This window comes from Monodon monoceros, unplaced genomic scaffold (genome assembly GCF_005190385.1).
Source record: "Monodon monoceros isolate NGI ecotype Baffin Bay Population unplaced genomic scaffold, NGI_Narwhal_1 Super_Scaffold_2, whole genome shotgun sequence".
NCBI classification, from domain to species: domain Eukaryota; kingdom Metazoa; phylum Chordata; class Mammalia; order Artiodactyla; family Monodontidae; genus Monodon; species Monodon monoceros.
The window spans coordinates 49902941-49922216 of NW_021703776.1; the positions used below are offsets into that span (position 1 = coordinate 49902941).

A 19276-nucleotide genomic window follows, 5' to 3' on the forward strand; every position below is an offset into this window, starting at 1 on the left:
AAAGAACAGAGCAGCACCAGGGAATTTTGGGGTGATGGAAATGTTCTGTATTACGTTTGTGGTGGTAGACACATAACTCTATGCATCTGTCACAACCAAAAGAACTGTCTACACACAAATGAAATTTACCGTACATAAATTTAAAAAAAAATTAACCAAAGTGTGGGGGAACCCAAAATGGAATAAAAACTATAATAAATAATTCTTATTGTATTATAAGTGAATAACAAAACCACACTAAAGGCATGGGGAGAAAAGAGTTAACCTAGGATACTTTGAAAAACAGCATTTTGATTGTATACTGTACGGCTAAAGACCAAAAACTACTGTACATAAATACTGTACTCTAGTTAGTAAATTTGTTTTTCACAGGGATATAGGTTAGCAACTGTAAAATTACTTTATGGGTATATATGGGTATGAAATTACTTTATGGGTATAAATGGTTAACAAATGAATAAAACTGCTGTAGATTATGAGAGCCTGGTTTCTCGCCTTTGGATAACAAAGTTACAAAGGAAAGGAGAAAGGGGAGAAAGAATGCTGTGGTACTAGATGGGGATTGGAGGTATCGATATGAAATTATATTTCTATTATATATGCAGATAGATACAGAAATAAATATATATGCAAGGGTTAATATACTACATATATTTTCAAACTGTCTGCTGAGAGGACCATAACACCTTAGTTAACAATAAGCACATATAGCACCCAGGTCTTGGTTTCTAAGTATCTTTCTCCAATAAAGGGAACTTGAATTCCTTGGAGAAGTAGTTGATTCTAGGGCTGGGGCAGGGAAAATACAAGATGGGCCTGGAGTCTCTGATAGTGCAAATGCTCAAAAGAGTAAGCACTTTGAAAGTGCACAAGTGCCAACCTGAAAGAGTTCTTACTGACAAAGCTGGAACAAAACAAACTACTGTAGTATTGGATTATAAACCACTGAAAAAAATTAATAGCTGTGAGTTCATATGAAACTTGATTACTTAAGTAAATAAATGTGAGTGAAGAAACAGCTCTTGGGACTTCTCTGGTGGTGCAGTGATTAAGACTCCGCCCGCCAACGCAGGGGACACGGGTTCAATCCCTGGTCCGGGAAGATGCCACATGTCGCGGAGCAACTAAGCCCGTCTGCCACAACTACTGAGCCTGCGCTCTAGAGCCCATGTGCCTAGAGCCCGTGCTCCACAACAAGAGAAGCCACTGCAATGAGAAGCCCATGCACTGCAACGAAGAGGAGCCCCCACTTGCCACAAAAAGAGAAAGCCCGCGCGCAGCAAAAAATAAGTAAATAAATAAATAATAGAAAAAAGAAACAGCTCTTACAGAATAATTCCAATCAATAAATGAAGGAATAATGAATGAATGATGATAGAAAATCACCATTGGAACACCACAGTAGTAACTGTGCAGGCAAGATCTACCAATGGATGCTAAGATTAGTGGATGGAAGTTTAAAGAGAAACAGGAAATGTGCATAGTATCAAACAGTGGAGAAACCCAGCTGACACCACAAGTAATCGAGATTAACAGCACCTGTAATAAGACATGTGCCTTTCGATTTGACACACAGAGAAGGGCTCATAACTTCAATGGTATTCTTGTCAAAAATGAATAAGCTTCATGTAATCATGAGAAAATAGACAAAATCACACCGAGGGATATTTTACAAAATAACTGGCCAGTCCTTTTCAAGTGTCAAGGTCATGAAAGGCAAAGAAAGACTCAGGAACTAACAGAGTCTGGAGAAGATGAAGAAGACATGACAACTAAATGCAATGTGCAATCCTGGAATAGATCTTAGAACAGAAAAAGGACATTAGTGGGAAAATTGGTAAAATCCAGTCTGTAGTTTATAGTACTGTACCACTTTTAATTTCTAAGTTATGATAACTATAGTGTGGTTACACAAGATGTGAACATTAGGGAAAGCTGAGTGAAGAGTACATGGGAACTCTTGGTGCTAGTTTTGCAACTTTTCTGTAAGTCTGAAATTACTTCAAAATGACAAGTTAAAAAATTGTACCCAATGACTACATCTCTTTAAGAATTAAATTCCAAGTTCCATGTGATCTGGTTCGCAGGTATCACTATGACCTTGTCTCCCACACTTTGTCCACTCTTCTTGCTCCAGCTACACTGGGCTCTTTGTCAACCACACAAAGAACTAGCACGTGACCACCTCAATGACCACCTCAGGGCCTCGTACTCACTATTCCTTTGCCTGAAACATTCTTCCCCAACTTACCTATGTGGCTGTCTCCCATACTTCCTTAAGGTAGATGCTTGACTATCACATTATGAGAGAGGTCTTCCTTAATTTTCCTACATAAAATGTCCTCTTCCCCCATCATGCTCTACCTCCCCCTATTTTATTTTCCTTCACAGTAGGTATCAACCATCTGGCATACTATGTTTATTTATTATCAGTCCCCACCATTATATTGTAACCTCGGTGAGAGTAGGGACTTTGTACATTTTGTTCAGTGCTGTGCCTCCAGTATCTAGAAGAGCAATTGTTACATACCAGGTGTTCAATAAATTTGATGAATGAGTGACTCATCTCAAAGCATCGAGTCCTCCAATAAGCTTTACTTGTTCCTACCTTACCCTAAACTGTCAGATGCTGCTCTCTTTTCTACTCTCAGGGTATCCTATGCAGAGTTATTTACCTGAATTTCTCTTTCACTGCAAGCAAAAAGATATAACAGTGTCAGTTCTGTTTTAGATTTTTTTTTTTATGACAAGTGAAAAAGAATCAAGATAAAAGGGAAATATTCCATTATGAAGAAGAACCAAATAATGACTCATTAAAAAGAAAATGGAATACTAGTCATTTCACAAAGAGGACCACACATTATTTTGCATCAATCTGACTGTTAAAAATATTCATCATGTTCAAAATAATTTTAGTTATTAATGAGAATATTCTGAAGAAGTCAATGTCTTTAAACATCTCTCCATGGAAGAGTAGTAACTGAACTAAGTTTAAAGAAAATCTTACAGAGCTCCTATTCCCACTGCCTTAAAAATATAATTCATCTAGGGCTTCCCTGGTGGCGCAGTGGTTGAGAGTCCGCCTGCCGATGCAGGGGACATGGGTTTGTGCCCCGGTCTGGGAAGATCCCGCATGCCGCGGAGCGACTAGGCCCGTGAGCCATGGCCACTGAGCCTGCGCGTCTGGAGCCCGTGCTCTGCAACGGGAGAGGCCACAACAGTGAGAGGCCTGCGTACCGCAAAAAACAAACAAACAAAAATTTAATTCATCTAAGAAAAATGATTTTTATATCAAGTGTCAACAACTACTTCAACCTTTTATATAACAGATATTAGTAGAACACTTCAAAATTCCGCTAGAATAATGTGAATGTTATAATAATAATTTCTAGGTCAGTGGTTCTCAAACTTTAGTCTGTATCAGTATCACCTAAAGGACTTGTTAAAACACAGGTTTTGGGGCCCCATCATTCGGTAGGTCTGGGGTGGGGACTGAGAGTTTACATTCAGAACAAGTCTTTAGTGGTGCTTCTGTTGCTGCTTTAGAGACCACACTTTGAGAACTACTTACTGCTCTGGGCAAAATTTCTGTGATCTATTCAGTGATATTTGAACTAAAACAATACAGTAAAATCTACATAACATATTGCTGCTTTAGTATTTAACAAATGGAGAACCATCAGGCTCCTACTGTACCTCACTACCTGGATACATAAGCAGATTTGATAAGCTGTAATCTTAGCCTGGAAGACTGACTGTTTCAGGTGGATCTCCCGCACTTGTCTGTTGACAGTGTTAATGGATTATGGGGAAAGTTTCTCTTCAGTAGCCTGTAGGAACAAGTCCAACCACTGATCGCTTCTGATTTATATACCCTTTTTCCATGGGGCGTGTCAAATGACAAATATATTACATTAACTAGATTGTCAATAAATTACAATGAGTATCAGGTAGTAGCAACAGTATTAACAGAGCTCAAGATCCAGGTCAAAAGTATTTAATAGTGGTCAAAAAAGGAAAAGTATTAACAGCTGTTTTCATGGTATAAAAGATAAAAACAAATTAAATACCAACGTGGCTGAAATAAGCAAAAAAGAAAAAAAAAGCAAGATCATGTGGAAATTCAGTACAGAATCAGCTGTATGACTTTCACAGGATAAAAGGAATAATTACGATGCATATTCAAGCATTAAAAGTGCTGAAAAGCAACAGCTGAAAATGCCAGAATTGGCTCAGTTTACTAAGGAGAGTAGCATCCAATAGTCATTGCTACTGCAGAAACAGAATAATTTCTTAAAGAAAAAAAAGTAGCATCAATGGAGGCCAGACATCAGAAATAGCAAGAGATCAAAGATACTCTTTCAACTTCTCAACTTTTGTTTAAAATGCACATGGGATCTAGAATACTCTGAATAAAGATATCAGTGAAAAAATGTTAATAATACTGGCCCTGTAGCTTAGGACAATGAAGCACTCATTTGATTAACATGAGAGTTGTGATTCTACAGTTAAATTAAATATTTTTAAAATAAGTGAAATTACTTCATTTTAAAACAGCAAACAATTTTTAAAATTCTGCATAGAGTACTTAAGAGACAATTACTATACAGGGTATAAAAATTTTATAGACAGAGAAAATTGCAAGTTAAGGTATAAATATAATGGTATATACTCTCAAAAGTTCTATGAAAACAATACTTCAATGTAGAAACTGTCCCTCACTCTAGTTTCCTACCAAGGTAGTAAAGTGAGGTATTCTAATCATATTTGTGAAAAGAATGTAAAAATCACGGGAAGGAATGGTAGGCTTGATCTGTTATATTTAATAGTACTGCTATGACATACTTGAGCACATGGTTTGCTTTAGAGATTCCTTATACCATTCCTTCAAATAAATAATATATATTATAATGGAATATTTCATACAATGGTAAAGTTAAAATCTCTTTTGGTATCAAAAAAAGTAATGTGTAAGAGTCTAGAAAAATCTGAAAATTAAAACACTGAATTTTAGAATTTAAAGACTCCATCAGCAATTGGTTGTCACAAAGACAACCAATTATTAAAGAGGAAACAAACTAGATTTCTGTGAGACAGTAAAGAGAAAACATTTAGTCCTCGTTCCCTGGCTTAAAAGAAAACTTATTTCCAACTCAGTATATATTAGCAACGTAAGGAGGTTACCTGACTACTAGTTTCACTTATGGCTTCTAGGAGTTTTTCAACTGCCGCTTGTAGTCGAGAGCTAATGTTCAGCATAAGTTCTTCATTTTCAGGGTCTATTTCATTTCCAGTAAAGCCACTTCTCATGAGCTGCTGTGACAGCTCCGTTCCTTCCTCAGTTACTTTGGACCACATGCTACTGTCACTCCTTGGTATATCACTTCCAGAATAAGAGGGTTTAGATTCATCTGTAACCAGAATAACACTATTTTAAAGGTATAAATCAATTATAATAATTATAGTAAAAAAAAGGTTACAAAATAAAAGCAAATTAAAACTTGAAATCATTGGAACTATAAGGTATCTTAGTTAACACTGCAACAAAACAAATAAAATAGGCAAATACAGAATGTAATATTATTTGATAACCTACCAGGTATAAGAAGGGGAAGAATAATGCCATGCTAGCTAATAGCGCTTGGCAGAAATTAATATTTGGGATAATTAGTATTTTTTTCTTTAATAAAAAATTTAAAACACCTTTCAACAGATATTTACTAAATGCTCATCGCGTAGGGTTTACTAAGTAATGGAGACACATAGGTGGCAAGATTTGGTTCCTATCCGCAAGGACATTGCACATGGTGTAATGAAAAACAAATATCTAAGCAACAACATGAAAAGAAAACGTTGTGCAATGGGATATTCCAGGTGTATGGAACGACAGAAGTGCTTGATTTTGCATGGAGCAGACCCTTTGATTTCTAAGAACTATACTGGGCAGCATCACCTGCTCGGCTAGACAGTAAAAGGGACTAAAATCTTTTTGCAACTTGCTACTTTTGTAATAGCTATCCTGGGAAAAGGTTAGACTAATAAGCAGTTCTAATTTTAACTATGGACTTGTGTTTCCACACTAGTCTTTTTTTCTTATGTAAAGAAAACTGAGTTTACATGGGCAGAAGATAAAGCTTTAGAAGTGTTTTCTCTAAACTGAAATAAAAGCATGTTATTTATCACTGCCAGGGAATACAGTACTTATCTGTGGGCAGCATGTTACAACTGAACAATGAAATTTCCTGAAGAGGAATCACCTATTCTTTTACTACAAGTAGTACATATTTCTTATCAGTAACTGTACAAAGTTAACAAATTAAAGTCACAAGAAATTGTAATTTCCAAAGTACATGGAATAAACATTCAGTTTGATACAATCACCCAGGAGAATAAGAGCTATTTATTAAAAAGTCTTGCTAAAGTAGCTGGTGTCATATGGAAGTCTCTCAATCTCATGTAGTAATGATATCAGATGCGGTTTCAGATACAAGATCTGAACTCAGCACAATTCAACATTTTATTTATTTATTTTTGGCTGCCTTGGGCCTCTGTTGCTGCGCGCGGGCTTTCTCTAGCTGCAGCAAGCAGGGGCTACTCTTTGTTGCAATGCGTGGGCTTCTCACTGTGGTGGTTTCTCTTGTTGTGGAGCAAGGGCTCTAGGCTCCTGGGCTTCAGTAGTTGTGGCGCATGGGCTTAGTTGCTCCGCAGCATGTGGGATCTTCCCGGACCATGGCTTGAACCTGTGTACCCTGCATTGGCAGGTGGATTCTTAACCATTGTGCCACCAGGGAAGTCCCAGCACAATTCAACATTCACTAAGCACCTCCTCTGTGTAAGTCACTGGCTGAAGAATCCAAAACTGCATTCTAGAAAATGACATTGTGTGGACCTTTTTTCTTTTTTTAAGGTCTTTATTGAATTTGTTACAATATTGCTTCTGTTTTATGTTTTGGTTTTTTGGCCAGTGAGGCATGTGGGATCTTAGCTCCCCGACAGGGATCGAACCCACATCCCCTGCATTGGAAGGCAAAGTCAACCACTGGACCACCAAGGAAGTCCCTAGAGAAAATGACTTTAAATGTTTGCTAATACATAGGTTTGTCTAATTCTTAGTGTAGCAGCAAATACAATTTCATTTTGCATTTTTATTTTCAAAACTGAAAAACAACTAGACTGGTATTTACTTACATTATTCTACATATTCAAAACTGAATGTCTTGATAATAGAGATTAACAGTTTATAAATATTCATGAGTTCAAAATGATCTTAGAATTCAAAATGAGTTCAGATATAGTACAATGTATATTACAAAGCCAGTAAATAAAATTAATGTGGTCTAGAAAATAAATGGTATTTTTGATGAAGTTATGGAAGCAAGAAATATTAGTTTACAACTGGTGTTAAAAAAACTAAAATTACCTATGTAATATAGCACCTTTATCTAAGGAATTAAATGCATTCTAGGGACACTTCCTTTTAATGGATACAGAGAATCTGACAAATCTGAGGAAAGATGATAGTCTGATATGATGGGCAATCAAGGCAGCTTTGTGGTGTGCAAGTATGTGGCGAAGCAAGGATGAGGTAGGGGAGAGAGCAGAAAAAAGGTCGCTAGAAAGTAGGCTGGATCCAAGTTGTGAATGGTCTTAAATTTTTCAGGAACCTGGGTTTTTTTGTTATAAATAATGGGGAAGTAAATCGTTTTTTGAGAAGGAAGATAATATCAAATGTGTGAATCAGGAAGCAAACTGCAGCAATGCAGAGGAAGGGTTGGAGAAGGAGAAGAGTCTGGTTAGAATACTATTTCAATTGCCCAGATAAGAAATGTTAAAGACGGATGGGGGCTGGTCACAGGTTGGAAAAAACTGAATGTATAAGACAAGAGAGAAAGAAAAGTAGTAAAAGATGACTCTGGGTTTCCAGCTTAGATGATTCTTAGAGGACAGAAGAGTCATTAAGAGAAATACTAAAAAATTAGGAGAAAGTATACAGAGTAAGCATGAAAAATGATTAGTCTGAAGTGTTAATGGGCTATGTGGAGGAGAGAAGTCAACTTCTGGAAATATGGGTCTGTAGAGACTTAGGAGTCACTGTAGAAAGGTGACAGTTGAACCCTGGAAGCAGACACGTTTGCCTTAGGAGCAATATTTAGTGAGAAGAGGACAAACACGGTTGGAGCATAAGCCAACAGAAGAACCTGTGTAAAAAAAAAAGTCAGAGAAAGGAAAGAGATGTTCCAGGAGACAAGAAGAGGATGTTTCAGAAAGAGAGAGACTTCAATAATGTTATTTGTCTAAAAAGTCAAACGGGACAAGGACTGAGAAGATGCTACTGGATGTGACAATCAGAAGGTCACTGCTGTCCTTAGAACAGCTTTGGTACTATAGAAACAGAAACCAAAGCTGGTGGAAGCAAGAGATGGTCTAATCTCACATAGAGTTTGTTGCAGTTTACCTTAAGGGGGGAGCAAAGCTGAGAAAAAACAATTTTTTTTTTAAATTATGAAGGTATCAGCATGTTTTAGGGTACAGAGAAGGAATCCATGGTGAGGAAAAAACCTGAAGATACTATATATTGCATGGGAGCAAATCTCAAACACAAAACACAAAGGATATATAAAACAAAATGGCTTATAAAAAGCTACTGAAGGGCTTCCCTGGTGACGCAGTGGTTGAGAGTCCGCCTACTGATACAGAGGACATGGGTTCGTGCCCTGGTCCGGGAAGATCCCACATGCCGCGGGGAGGCTGGGCCCGTGAGCCATGGCCGCTGAGCCTGCGCGTCCGGAGCCTGCGCTCCGCAACGGGAGAGGCCACAGCAGTGAGAGGCCCGCGTACCGCAAAAAAAAAAAAAAAAAAAAAAAAAAGCCACTGAATGTTAATTTTTTAAATGGCTAATAAAAAAATAGACATTAAAGTACCTAGAAAATATGAAGATGTGAACCAGCTTAATGTATTTTACTGATAACATTTTGAAGATATAAACAAACGAATAAAAATAATCAAATATGTTCCAATGAAGATACAGAACTTTGTTTACTCCAGTGAAATAAAGGAATGAGAACAACATCAAACTTGTACTGTACTTATTATAACTAGTCTTTGGCAAGAAAAAGATAAATTGGCAGGGCAATTTCATAAAATGCCAATAGAAATCTCAGAATGACCAGTTTGGTGAACAGAATCATGATTTCAGATTGGCCAACCACTCAGATCTGTGTCTTAAACGTGGTAGATGATGGTTATTCAAAAGGTCTTCAGTCACTTTTTTAATGGATTTTACCATGTTCATTCCATAGAGATAGCAACAAGCTTCTCAGTTTAAGCAGGGCGGGTGATAGGATAGAGCATTCCCCTGCCCCAGTGGCCTGAAGATCTCTGGCGTTCCAAACGGAAACCACTGACTCTTGTGTGACTGTTACACTTAACAGATGAGTAAACTGAAGTGAGGCCCCAGGAGGCTAAGAGACTTGCTCAAGGTCACAGTGAGCTAAAACAAGGATCTCCTCATACTAATCCAGTATTCTTGCTGTAACAACACACTGCTCCAAAAAAATCTGCAGCAAGTAAGATTTAGTCCCTGGTCTTCTAAGGGGGAGGTATATGTATTTTACTACTGAACCATCACAGTGTACACCTAAAGGACCTCTTCTTTCAACACATCCTAGGGGAACTCATTTTTATGAACTAGTCTAATATTCACTCAAGTTCAAGCGATTTCACATTGGCTCAAAATTTCCCTTCAATTTCATAAACTAGGTTGCTTTTACGAGGAAGCAAACATAATTATTTATTTTTTTAGAGAGTTAACAAGTCCACACATGTTTAAACTCTAAACAAGTTCAGACTTGAGGGCTGCAAACAGATTACAAGTGCTACTGCTCACAACAAAAGGTCATATATAAAAATTGAAAAGCAAGAGTTCCTTCATAATCAGATTAAAACTGAGCTTTCTGTTATATTAAATAAGACATAAAAGAAATATTTCAAAAGTTCATTTTAGTTTTTACAATAATACTTTCATTAAAAATCTGAAGAAACATCAGAAAAATTCTTATGTATGGAACATGGTGTCAGTATTTTAAAGATATTATCTTCTTCAGTTTTAAATTATAAATTCTATTAATTCAATATTTCCTTCAAGATGCAAAGTGAATCTAAGTGCCCCCAAATGATACTAGTGATCTTCCTAATTTTGTTACTAAGACTAGCACATCACTGGCAAACACAAAAATATAAAAACTAATTAAATGGAAATTACACATAACACCAGCAAATTTCTTAACTCTGCTTTACTAGTCTTCGTACTATATTTCTTAGCAGAGGATTTAATTTTTCCTTTTGTATCTTAATATTATTCTTTCAGTATCTATTAACAGTTAAATAATTAAATATTTATTTCAAAAGGCTTAATTGATTCAAATACATAAAGTGGTATTAAGTAAAACATTAAGTACCATGGTTTTATTTTCCCTTGAATCGGAATTTCAGTGCCTCCTTCACTGGACTGAGAATTGGTGTAAAGCAGAGAGCAAAAAGACATTGTTCAATACAACTGTATAACTGAACTGATTAAATTACTTATAATTGAAAAACTATTATTGGATATCTTAAAATAGGACATAGACATATTTAATCTATACTGGGAGACTTAGATGCATAACCATGCATAAGAAAGTAGGCTAGTAGATCAGATGTCCTTCCAAGTCTGCCTTCTCACAGAAAAGGAATATAACATAATCCTCTATGCTACATGTAAAAGAATGAAATTAGAACACTCCCTAACACCATACACAAAAATAAACTCAAAATGCATTAAAGACCTAAATGTAAGGCCAGATACTATAAGACTCGTAGAGGAAAAACAGGCGAAACACTCTTTGACATAAATTAAACATAATCACATAATCACAGCAAGATCCTTTTTGACCCACCTCCTAGAATAATGAAAATAAAAACAAAAATAAACAAATGGGACCATATGAAACTTAAAAGCTTTTGCACAGCAAAGGAAACTATAAACAAGATGAAAAGACAACCCTCAGAATGGGAGAAAATATTTGCAAACAAAGCAACTAACAAAGGATTAATCTCCAAAATATACAAGCAGCTCATGCAGCTTGGTATCAAAAAAACAAACAACCCTATCAAAATATGCGCAGAAGACCTAAATAGACATTTCTCCAAAGAAGACATACAGATGGCCAACAAACACATGAAAAGATGCTCAGCATCACTAATTATTAGAGAAATGCAAATCAAAGCTACAATGAGGTTATCACCTCATACCGGTCAGAATGGCCATCATCACAAAATCTACAAACAATAAAAGCTAGAGAGGGTGTGAAGAAAAGGGAAACTTCTTGCACTGTTGGTGGAAATGTAAATTGATACAGCCATTTTGGAGAAACAATATGGGAGTTCCTTAAAAAAAACTAAAAATAGAACTACCATGTGACCCACCAATCCCACTACTGTGCATATACCCAGAGAAAACCATAACTCAAAAAGACACATACACCCCAATGTTCACAGCAGCACTATTTACAATAGCCAGGACATGGAAACAACCTAAATGTCCATCACCAGAGGAATGGAAAAAGAAGATGTGGTACATATATACAACGGAATATTACACAGCCATAAAAAGGAACGAAATTGGGTCATTTGTAGAGACGTGGATGGACCTAGAGTCTATCATACAGAGTGAAGTGAGAAAGACTATCATATATTAATGCATATATGTGGAATCTGAAAAACTTGGTATAGACAATCTTATTTACAAAGCAAAAAACAGAGACACAGACGTAGAGAACAAATGCATGGATACCAAGAGCGGGGGGTGGGGGGGGATGAATTGGGAGAGTGGGATTGACATATATACACTATTGATACTATGTATAAAACAGATAACTAATGAGAACCTACTGTACAGCACAGGAACTCTACTCAATGCTCTGTGGTGACCTAAATGGGAAGGAAATCCCAAAAAGAGGGGATACAGGTATAGCTGATTCACTTTGCTGTATAGTAGAAACTAACACATTATAAAGCAGCTATACTCCAATAAAAATTAAAAATAAATAAATAAAATAAAAGTAACACAACAACAACAACAAATTACCAATTTATTCCTTTTTATAACTATGGGAACACTGCTCTGAAAGTGAGTTTGCTGTCTTTTAAGATACATTGTTTGGGGCTTCCCTGGTGGCGCAGTGGTTAAGACTCCGCCTGCTGGGCTTCCCTGGTGGCACAGTGGTTGAGAGTCCGCCTGCCGATGCAGGGGACACGGGTTCGTGCCTCGGTCCGGGATGATCCCACATGCCGCGGAGCGGCTGGGCCCGTGAGCCATGGCCGCTGAGCCTGCGCGTCCGGAGCCTGTGCTCCGCAGTGGGAGAGGCCACAACAGTGAGAGGCCCGCGTACCGCAAAAAACAAACAAACAAAAGAATCCGCCTGCCAATGCAGGGGACATGGGTTCGAGCCCTGGTTCGGGAAGATCCCACATGCTGCGGAACAACTAAGCCCATGCGCCACAACTACTGAGCCTGCACTCTAGAGCCCGCGAGCCACAACTACTGAGCCCGTGTGCCACAACTACTGAAGCCCGCGTGCCTAGAGCCCATGCTCTGCAACAAGAGAAGCCACCACAATGAGAAGCCCGTACACTGCAATGAAGAGTAGCCCCCACTCTCTACAACTAGAGAAAGCCTGCGCACAGCAACGAAGACCCAATGAAGCCATAAATAAACAAGTAAATAAATTTATTAAAAAAAAAAAATATGTTGTTTGCCGAATACTTCAGCAACCACTTGGAGAAGTGTCTAGGAGAACTGCTAACAAAAAAAGCACAAAATATTCTTGTAATGTACAGAACATTCCTCAGAGTGTCTTTTGAATATGGTATAGGTCTTACCTCCAGCACAGCAAAATGCCCCCTTTCCCAAATGGTTAAGTGAAACTAGTTTATGAGATAATTGTTTTTAAAAAAACATAATTTGATAAATACTTTTACAATGAGATCAAGAAAATATTACTTAATTCTTTTCTATACATCAAGATTCATATGCAGAAAACAAATAGCCCTCGACTGAGAACTTAACCAAGAGTGAAGTTAATTAAAAAAAAATACTTCTACGAAGTTTCAAAAGAGTGAGTTTAAAAGTTTAAAGTTACAGTATTATTTCGGCTCTTACTTTACTAAAAGCAGTTTTTAAAATTATCTTTGAATTCAACTAAGTTTTTAAAATCAATTTTACTTAAAATTCCAAATCAAGCTTTTCTCTGCGCTTAGAAACATATTACTGGCCAACCTGTAATTAAGTAAACTTTCTCTAAGTGGGATAATTTCTTCTCCTTGCTCCACATGAAACTTAACAAACAGAATGTTCTCAAAAATTGCATAAACTGGCATTTTTATTTTTAGATGACTGGCTTCCAACTGGGGAGAAGTTCTTGGGTATGGAATGGTAGTGAAGGAAGGCCTTGATCTTCTGGTCCAAGCGTCCAGATCCTATCTTTCTCCACCTGACAAAAACTCTTCCCTTTAGAGAGTGGTTTCAGAATGTTGGTTATACCTCACAGATATTGGTAAGAGACCTGAGTGGTGATATGGAATTTTTCTTTTATTGGTGGGGAAATTAAACAGCCTTTGGTTTACGTAGCAGAGTAATAACCCTGAGTATATGTAATGACAACTCTAAGACACCCATTTGCAAATGCTAAACAATAACGGTGTCTTAAGAAGAGTGGCTCTAGTGTATTTGTGTTTGGAGGTCTTTTTATTGGAAGATACTTTAATATTCTCTCTTCTGTATTTTCAACACTAGTAAAGTGCCCTGAACTCAGCAAGATTTACTGAAGATAGTGACAAGAGTTTCAACAGCATATAAAACTTTTACCTCCTGTGTGTTCCTCATGGACACACGACTTTATTGGTGTCTCTGCTTCTGACCTCCAAATCAGGCTGGTCAATGACTGGCCTTTACTAGATCTATCTAGAATACCAAGGACATGGCGACCAATTGTTTCTTCAACAGCTGCTGTTGTCTTTACAACTTCTAAGAGGATCTTCAGAAGTCTGCTATTAGCTTTCTGGAGTGTATACCTGTACAGATAAGGAAACATTTATTAAAATATTTAATCTTTTTAAAGCAAACACTTACGTTCCACAAAAAAATACACTACAAAATATTTGACTTAAAAAATAAAATGTCATATGATCCTATTACAATAATATGCAATAGCACTTACAATGAAGTGCTTTCTATATTTATTTTATAATTATAAATTTTGTTTTCTTCTGAAAATTTTTCATCAGTGAACTATAATATTTTTTGAAAATGTGCAGCATTTTACTGACCTGAAAGAAATCAAATAACTAAAATTTTAAGCCAGTAGAGTTTGCAAATTAGAAGAAAATTTTAGGGAGATGCAAAATTTCAGTTTTAAAAAGTGTGGCAGTACCTAAGCACATGCAAGTTATTGAGCTGGTAATACCATTGATGGTTACTCTTATATATTTTACATTTAATCTTCTTTTATGTTAAATAATATATTTTAAAATAAATTCAAAAATTCCACCAGAAAAAAATATGCTTGTATTTCTGTAACTTAATGGTGATGATCTACATGGTTAAATTACAAAAACAGGCAGAGACCTGTTTTTAAAAAGGTCTATAGTACAATTTCATTATCTGCTAACACCAGAGGTAATATACCCCAAGCAGTTGATTATTTTATCTGCTCCAGAGACAGAAACTTCTCAAGTTACATATACCACACTCATTTCAGCCAGGAGAAGGAACCTATTTTCAACCAAATGGAATTAATAGTGCATCTCTCGTTTTTTACAGGTAATACATTCTTATTTTAAAAATTTTAAAAAATGCTCCTAACCACCCACCAAAATATCTTAGTACTCACAGATAATCACGGTTAACATTCTAATGCCTAGGCTTCTAGACATTTTCCCTCCTCTTCCTCTCTCATAAATACAGACATTTTAAAAACAAAAATGGGATTATCCTGGACAAAGTGTTTTCATAAGCTTTCATTTTTCCTTAACACAAACATCTTCATGTGTCAAGAAATATACTTCCATAAACGGTGACTCAGAAGGTTAACTGATTAACCTTTTGAATAACTAAACAACTCTCTTGTCCTAACAGCTTAATTCAACAAAGGTACTACAGTGGCAAACTATATATTTAATACATGGAGACAAAATAAGAAACTTTCATGTTAAAGGTCCTCTGACTTAAGACAGTTTCTCAACTTCACACTATGGGAGATTCACTGACAAGCTGGTTAAAGGATATCTGTTTTCACAGGCACGTGACATAACTATTTTAAGACAAAGTAATAAACGGAGCGGTCTTCCTTCAGTATTTGTCAAGTGAAAAAGACAGTCTATTTTTACACCTAGATCAAGTTCTCTGGTTACATAAGCAAGGAGATTAAAAATAAAACTCTAAATAATTTAGTTATTAGTAGGAAGTAAGTAAAGGGTTTTATTTCTATAGCTTTTTCTGAGGTTTTGTTCAAGCCCCAAACACCCCCGGACTAGGATAATTTGAAAATATTTCTACATAAGAGAAGTGATTAAAATTAATATGATGGTAAAAAGAAATAAATAGGAATACTCATTTATCAACATTTACTGCATAAATTCCTAAAAATTAAACACTGTATAATTTTAAAAATATACTAATTAGAGATAAATAATATAAAATAAACATTTTGTTTATTTTATATTGCCATGGTAACTCTAATTTTCATACACTGTCTTTCTTGTTTGAGTTCCATACTGACTGTGTTTCATACTGATGATCCAATGGGGAAGCCAAAATCTTAGGGGCCAAATTCCTCCATGCAAGCTGAGGAAGGAGGTTAGGAGGACACAGAGGGTTGACAGTCACAGATTGGAAAAGGAGGAAATTAAGTTAGTAGATATTAGTTTTAATTTAAAATTAGAGAAATTATTTTCATTTGACCAAAACAAATTTTAAAATACTGTGCTTACAGGCCTACTGGAGAACGGACTTGAGGATATGGGAAGGGGGAAGGGTGAGCTGTGACAGGGCGAGAGAGAGCCATGGATATATACACACTAAAAAACGTAAGGTAGATAGCTAGTGGGAAGCAGCCGCATGGCACAGGGATATCGGCTTGGTGCTTTGTGACCGCCTGGAGGGGTGGGATAGGGAGGGTGGGAGGGAGGGAGAGGCAAGAGGGAAGAGATATGGGAACATATGTGTATGTATAACTGATTCACTTTGCTATAAAGCAGAAACTAACACACCATTGTAAAGCAATTATACCCCAATAAAGATGTTAAAAAAAAATACCGTGCTTAAAACTCCTAATATTAATGTAGGGTAACTACTCTCATTTTCATATTAATCTCTATAAAATCAAAGTAAGGGAAAGTTTTGTTAACATCGGATCATTAATTTATTCCTCTAAAAATGTGGGATGTGGATTAAAAGGTCTCATCTGTTATAAAGTAAATGCATGAAAGAAGTTAAATGCAGACTATCACTAAAATCATTTTTTTTCTCGTCATGAACAAACCAGGGGGTGGCTTATACTGAATGCATGTCCAAACAGTGAAGGAATAAACTCACAAGCACAACTTTGTTTTTTAGGATAAAAAATGGCATATGAGCAGAATAAAATTTATCAAGAAAGGTTCAATACCCAAAGAATGCTTTATCATTCACTGAGTGAAGTATATAATCAATATCCAATAAAATTACTTTATATACAAAAGATTTTTTTGATTTGTCTATTTAATCATCAAATACTGATTTTTTACATAGAGTACAATGTACAAATAAAATAAATGTACAAAATAAAAATAAGGACAAATAAAGTTTATAATATTGAGACAACTATTTTAACTCACTTTACATTGAAAAAATATGCATTCTGTATACCTTTCAGTGGACAGAATTTCAGGAGGCACCTCTTCAGGTTTTCTGTCCAATTCCTTTTCTTTAAAGGTCTGCTCCTCAATTTCTCCTTGGTTTTCATTTGCATTCTGTTTAAGTTTGTGAAAAGATAGAGAGGACAAAATAGAAAGAAAACCTGTCATCTTGGAAATAGCATGTCATTCTTCTATACTGTTATGACATGAAACAGAAGAAACCTCTGCGTGCAAAACAGATACTGTTTGAAAGAGTATTTAACTATATTTTATCAAGAGATTAGCATTATCAAAAAAGATAAAAACAGTCTGGTGCACAGATGAAAAAAATTTTAATGGGTTCAAGCTAAGGCATGCTATAATGCAACAATAAAGTTTGTTAGGTTACTCTGCTCCTTGGTGAAACAACAGCTGTTGCTAAACCACTGTCAGATTCAAATTACCTTAAACGGAATGTAAGGCATCTTGACCCCACCTACCTTAAACGTAAACAATCACAAATATGTTAAGATCATACCTATAAAAAATACATTTCACACAAACAACAAAGACACACAGATCCTACTGCATTGTGGATCCACTGCTCCTAGGTGGGTCAAAGTCCATACTACCTGTGTTTGCGTACTGCTGTTGCGCAGCTCACAACACAGCTTCTCTCTTCCAGCTAGAGACAGCTGCTTTAGTGCTTCCAGCTCCTCTAAAAGCACCCTCTCTCTCTCTGAAACCAGGTTTTCATTATCTATTGAGGATCTCTAAATAAGAAAAAAGGTCATGAGAGAATATTGTTTGCGATAGAAGGAAAAAGCAGGAATATTAAGCAGACTTCTTTTAACCCCCTGGAACCAACAGGCCCTGGTTCTACGCTGCTTCATCTTCCATGATTAGGGGTTAAAAGCATATATAAAGTTCAATGCAAAATTTGAAACTTAAGAAAAACTTAATTAGGCCTAAATATTAAGCAATTTTTGCAGCTCAGTTAATATTATTTTTATATGCAAGTTTTGCATTGAAAATTCAGAAGTTTAAATTCACAAAATGCAATGAAGAAAAGCATAATTAATTTTTCCAAATGATATATCTTATGTTCAACTCCCAATTTTCCTATTATTCTATATCTGAAACTATATTTCAAGAGTTCTCTATTTGTTATCTCTTGTACCTTAACTTTTCAAAATAAATTGAATAAATTTGTTTTTATAAGAACTTTTACATAAATATTTGCTTTTCTACGATGATTTTGTGAGTATATTATATACAGCAATTGAAAAGAATCCAGCTCCCAAATACCAAGGAATATGTAAATTTAGTCAAGAAAGTGGTAAGAACATTATGTAAATCTGCATTTCTCAAATCAAGAAGAGATGTTTCCCTGGAGAAAGTTCCAGAAACATACTACTTCAGATTTCCATTCATGATTAAAAAGATAGAATAAAGAGAGATAAAGGTAAACCTTGGAGGTGCTAATTGGTGTACTCACAAAACTATAAATAAACATGGGAAAACTGAATATCAACTGCACCTCAGCACAAAGGGTTTCCAAAACTGTCAAAGTACTTTTGCCATGTATGGTCAATGGAATGTTTAAAAACAAACAGCCTTGTAACCACTTTTTCAATGCCTAAAAAGGCAGATATGTCAAACAGTAGAGAGATAGTGCACTCCAAGGTTGAGTTAGGTGTCCCTAACAAGATCTTAGGCTGTTGTGCTGGTGGAGTCTGTTCCTGATGTTAAATATTTGTATTTATTCATATCACGGAAATAATTCTGACTTAAAAAAATAAAAAAGCTATATAAAGAACAATGCTATTTTAATTGGGGAGGAGAGGGACTCTGGGTCCCATACCTGGGCTAATTGTTTATTCAGCCTCTTGATCTCTTCTTGCAGCTGTTCCTGGTCTTCTCGCTGTCTCTCCATCTGCCGCATGTGTGCCTGCCTTAAAAGTTCCGTTGCCTGTTGATGTTCTTGGTATTGTCGTACAAGTTCCTGCCTCATATCTTCTAACTGTTCTTCATTTAACATTAGTTGTCTAGAAGCATCTATACTTGATACCAAAATCTCATCATGGAGCTGTAACAGTAAAAAATTAATTAATTAATTAATTAAAATTTCAACCATAAAACATTTTGTGGAAATCTGTCAGCACTGATATTTTAAATACAAACAAAAGTAATTCTAATACTGCCCCACAAAGCACCTCATTTTAAAATTCCCATTATTAAAACTAAAACATAAATAATTTAAAAAATTTGTCTTAATTATAATTTCAAATCAATGTGAAGTTAGTTTATTATCATTATACATGTTGTTCTCCAAAAGCAAAGTAACTATCAGTTATTTCAGATG

At 35.9% G+C, this 19276-nt stretch overlaps 1 protein-coding gene across 10 annotated transcripts in view; it reads right to left on the reverse strand.

Annotated features, from left to right (window-relative positions):
* The window catches only part of AKAP9 (A-kinase anchoring protein 9), a 149225-nt gene that overhangs the window by 50271 nt on the left and 79678 nt on the right, over positions 1 to 19276 (reverse strand). For 9 of the 10 annotated variants that reach the window (XM_029234410.1, XM_029234411.1, XM_029234415.1 and 6 more), the window contains 5 exons: positions 18776 to 19000; positions 17544 to 17684; positions 16943 to 17046; positions 13904 to 14109; positions 5185 to 5411 (listed from right to left, as the gene is read on the reverse strand). In XM_029234410.1, coding sequence (XP_029090243.1) covers positions 5185 to 5411; positions 13904 to 14109; positions 16943 to 17046; positions 17544 to 17684; positions 18776 to 19000 — 903 coding nt within the window. The remainder of the gene's footprint in view (positions 1 to 5184; positions 5412 to 13903; positions 14110 to 16942; positions 17047 to 17543; positions 17685 to 18775; positions 19001 to 19276) is intronic. The other variant, XM_029234412.1, reaches the window with a different exon arrangement.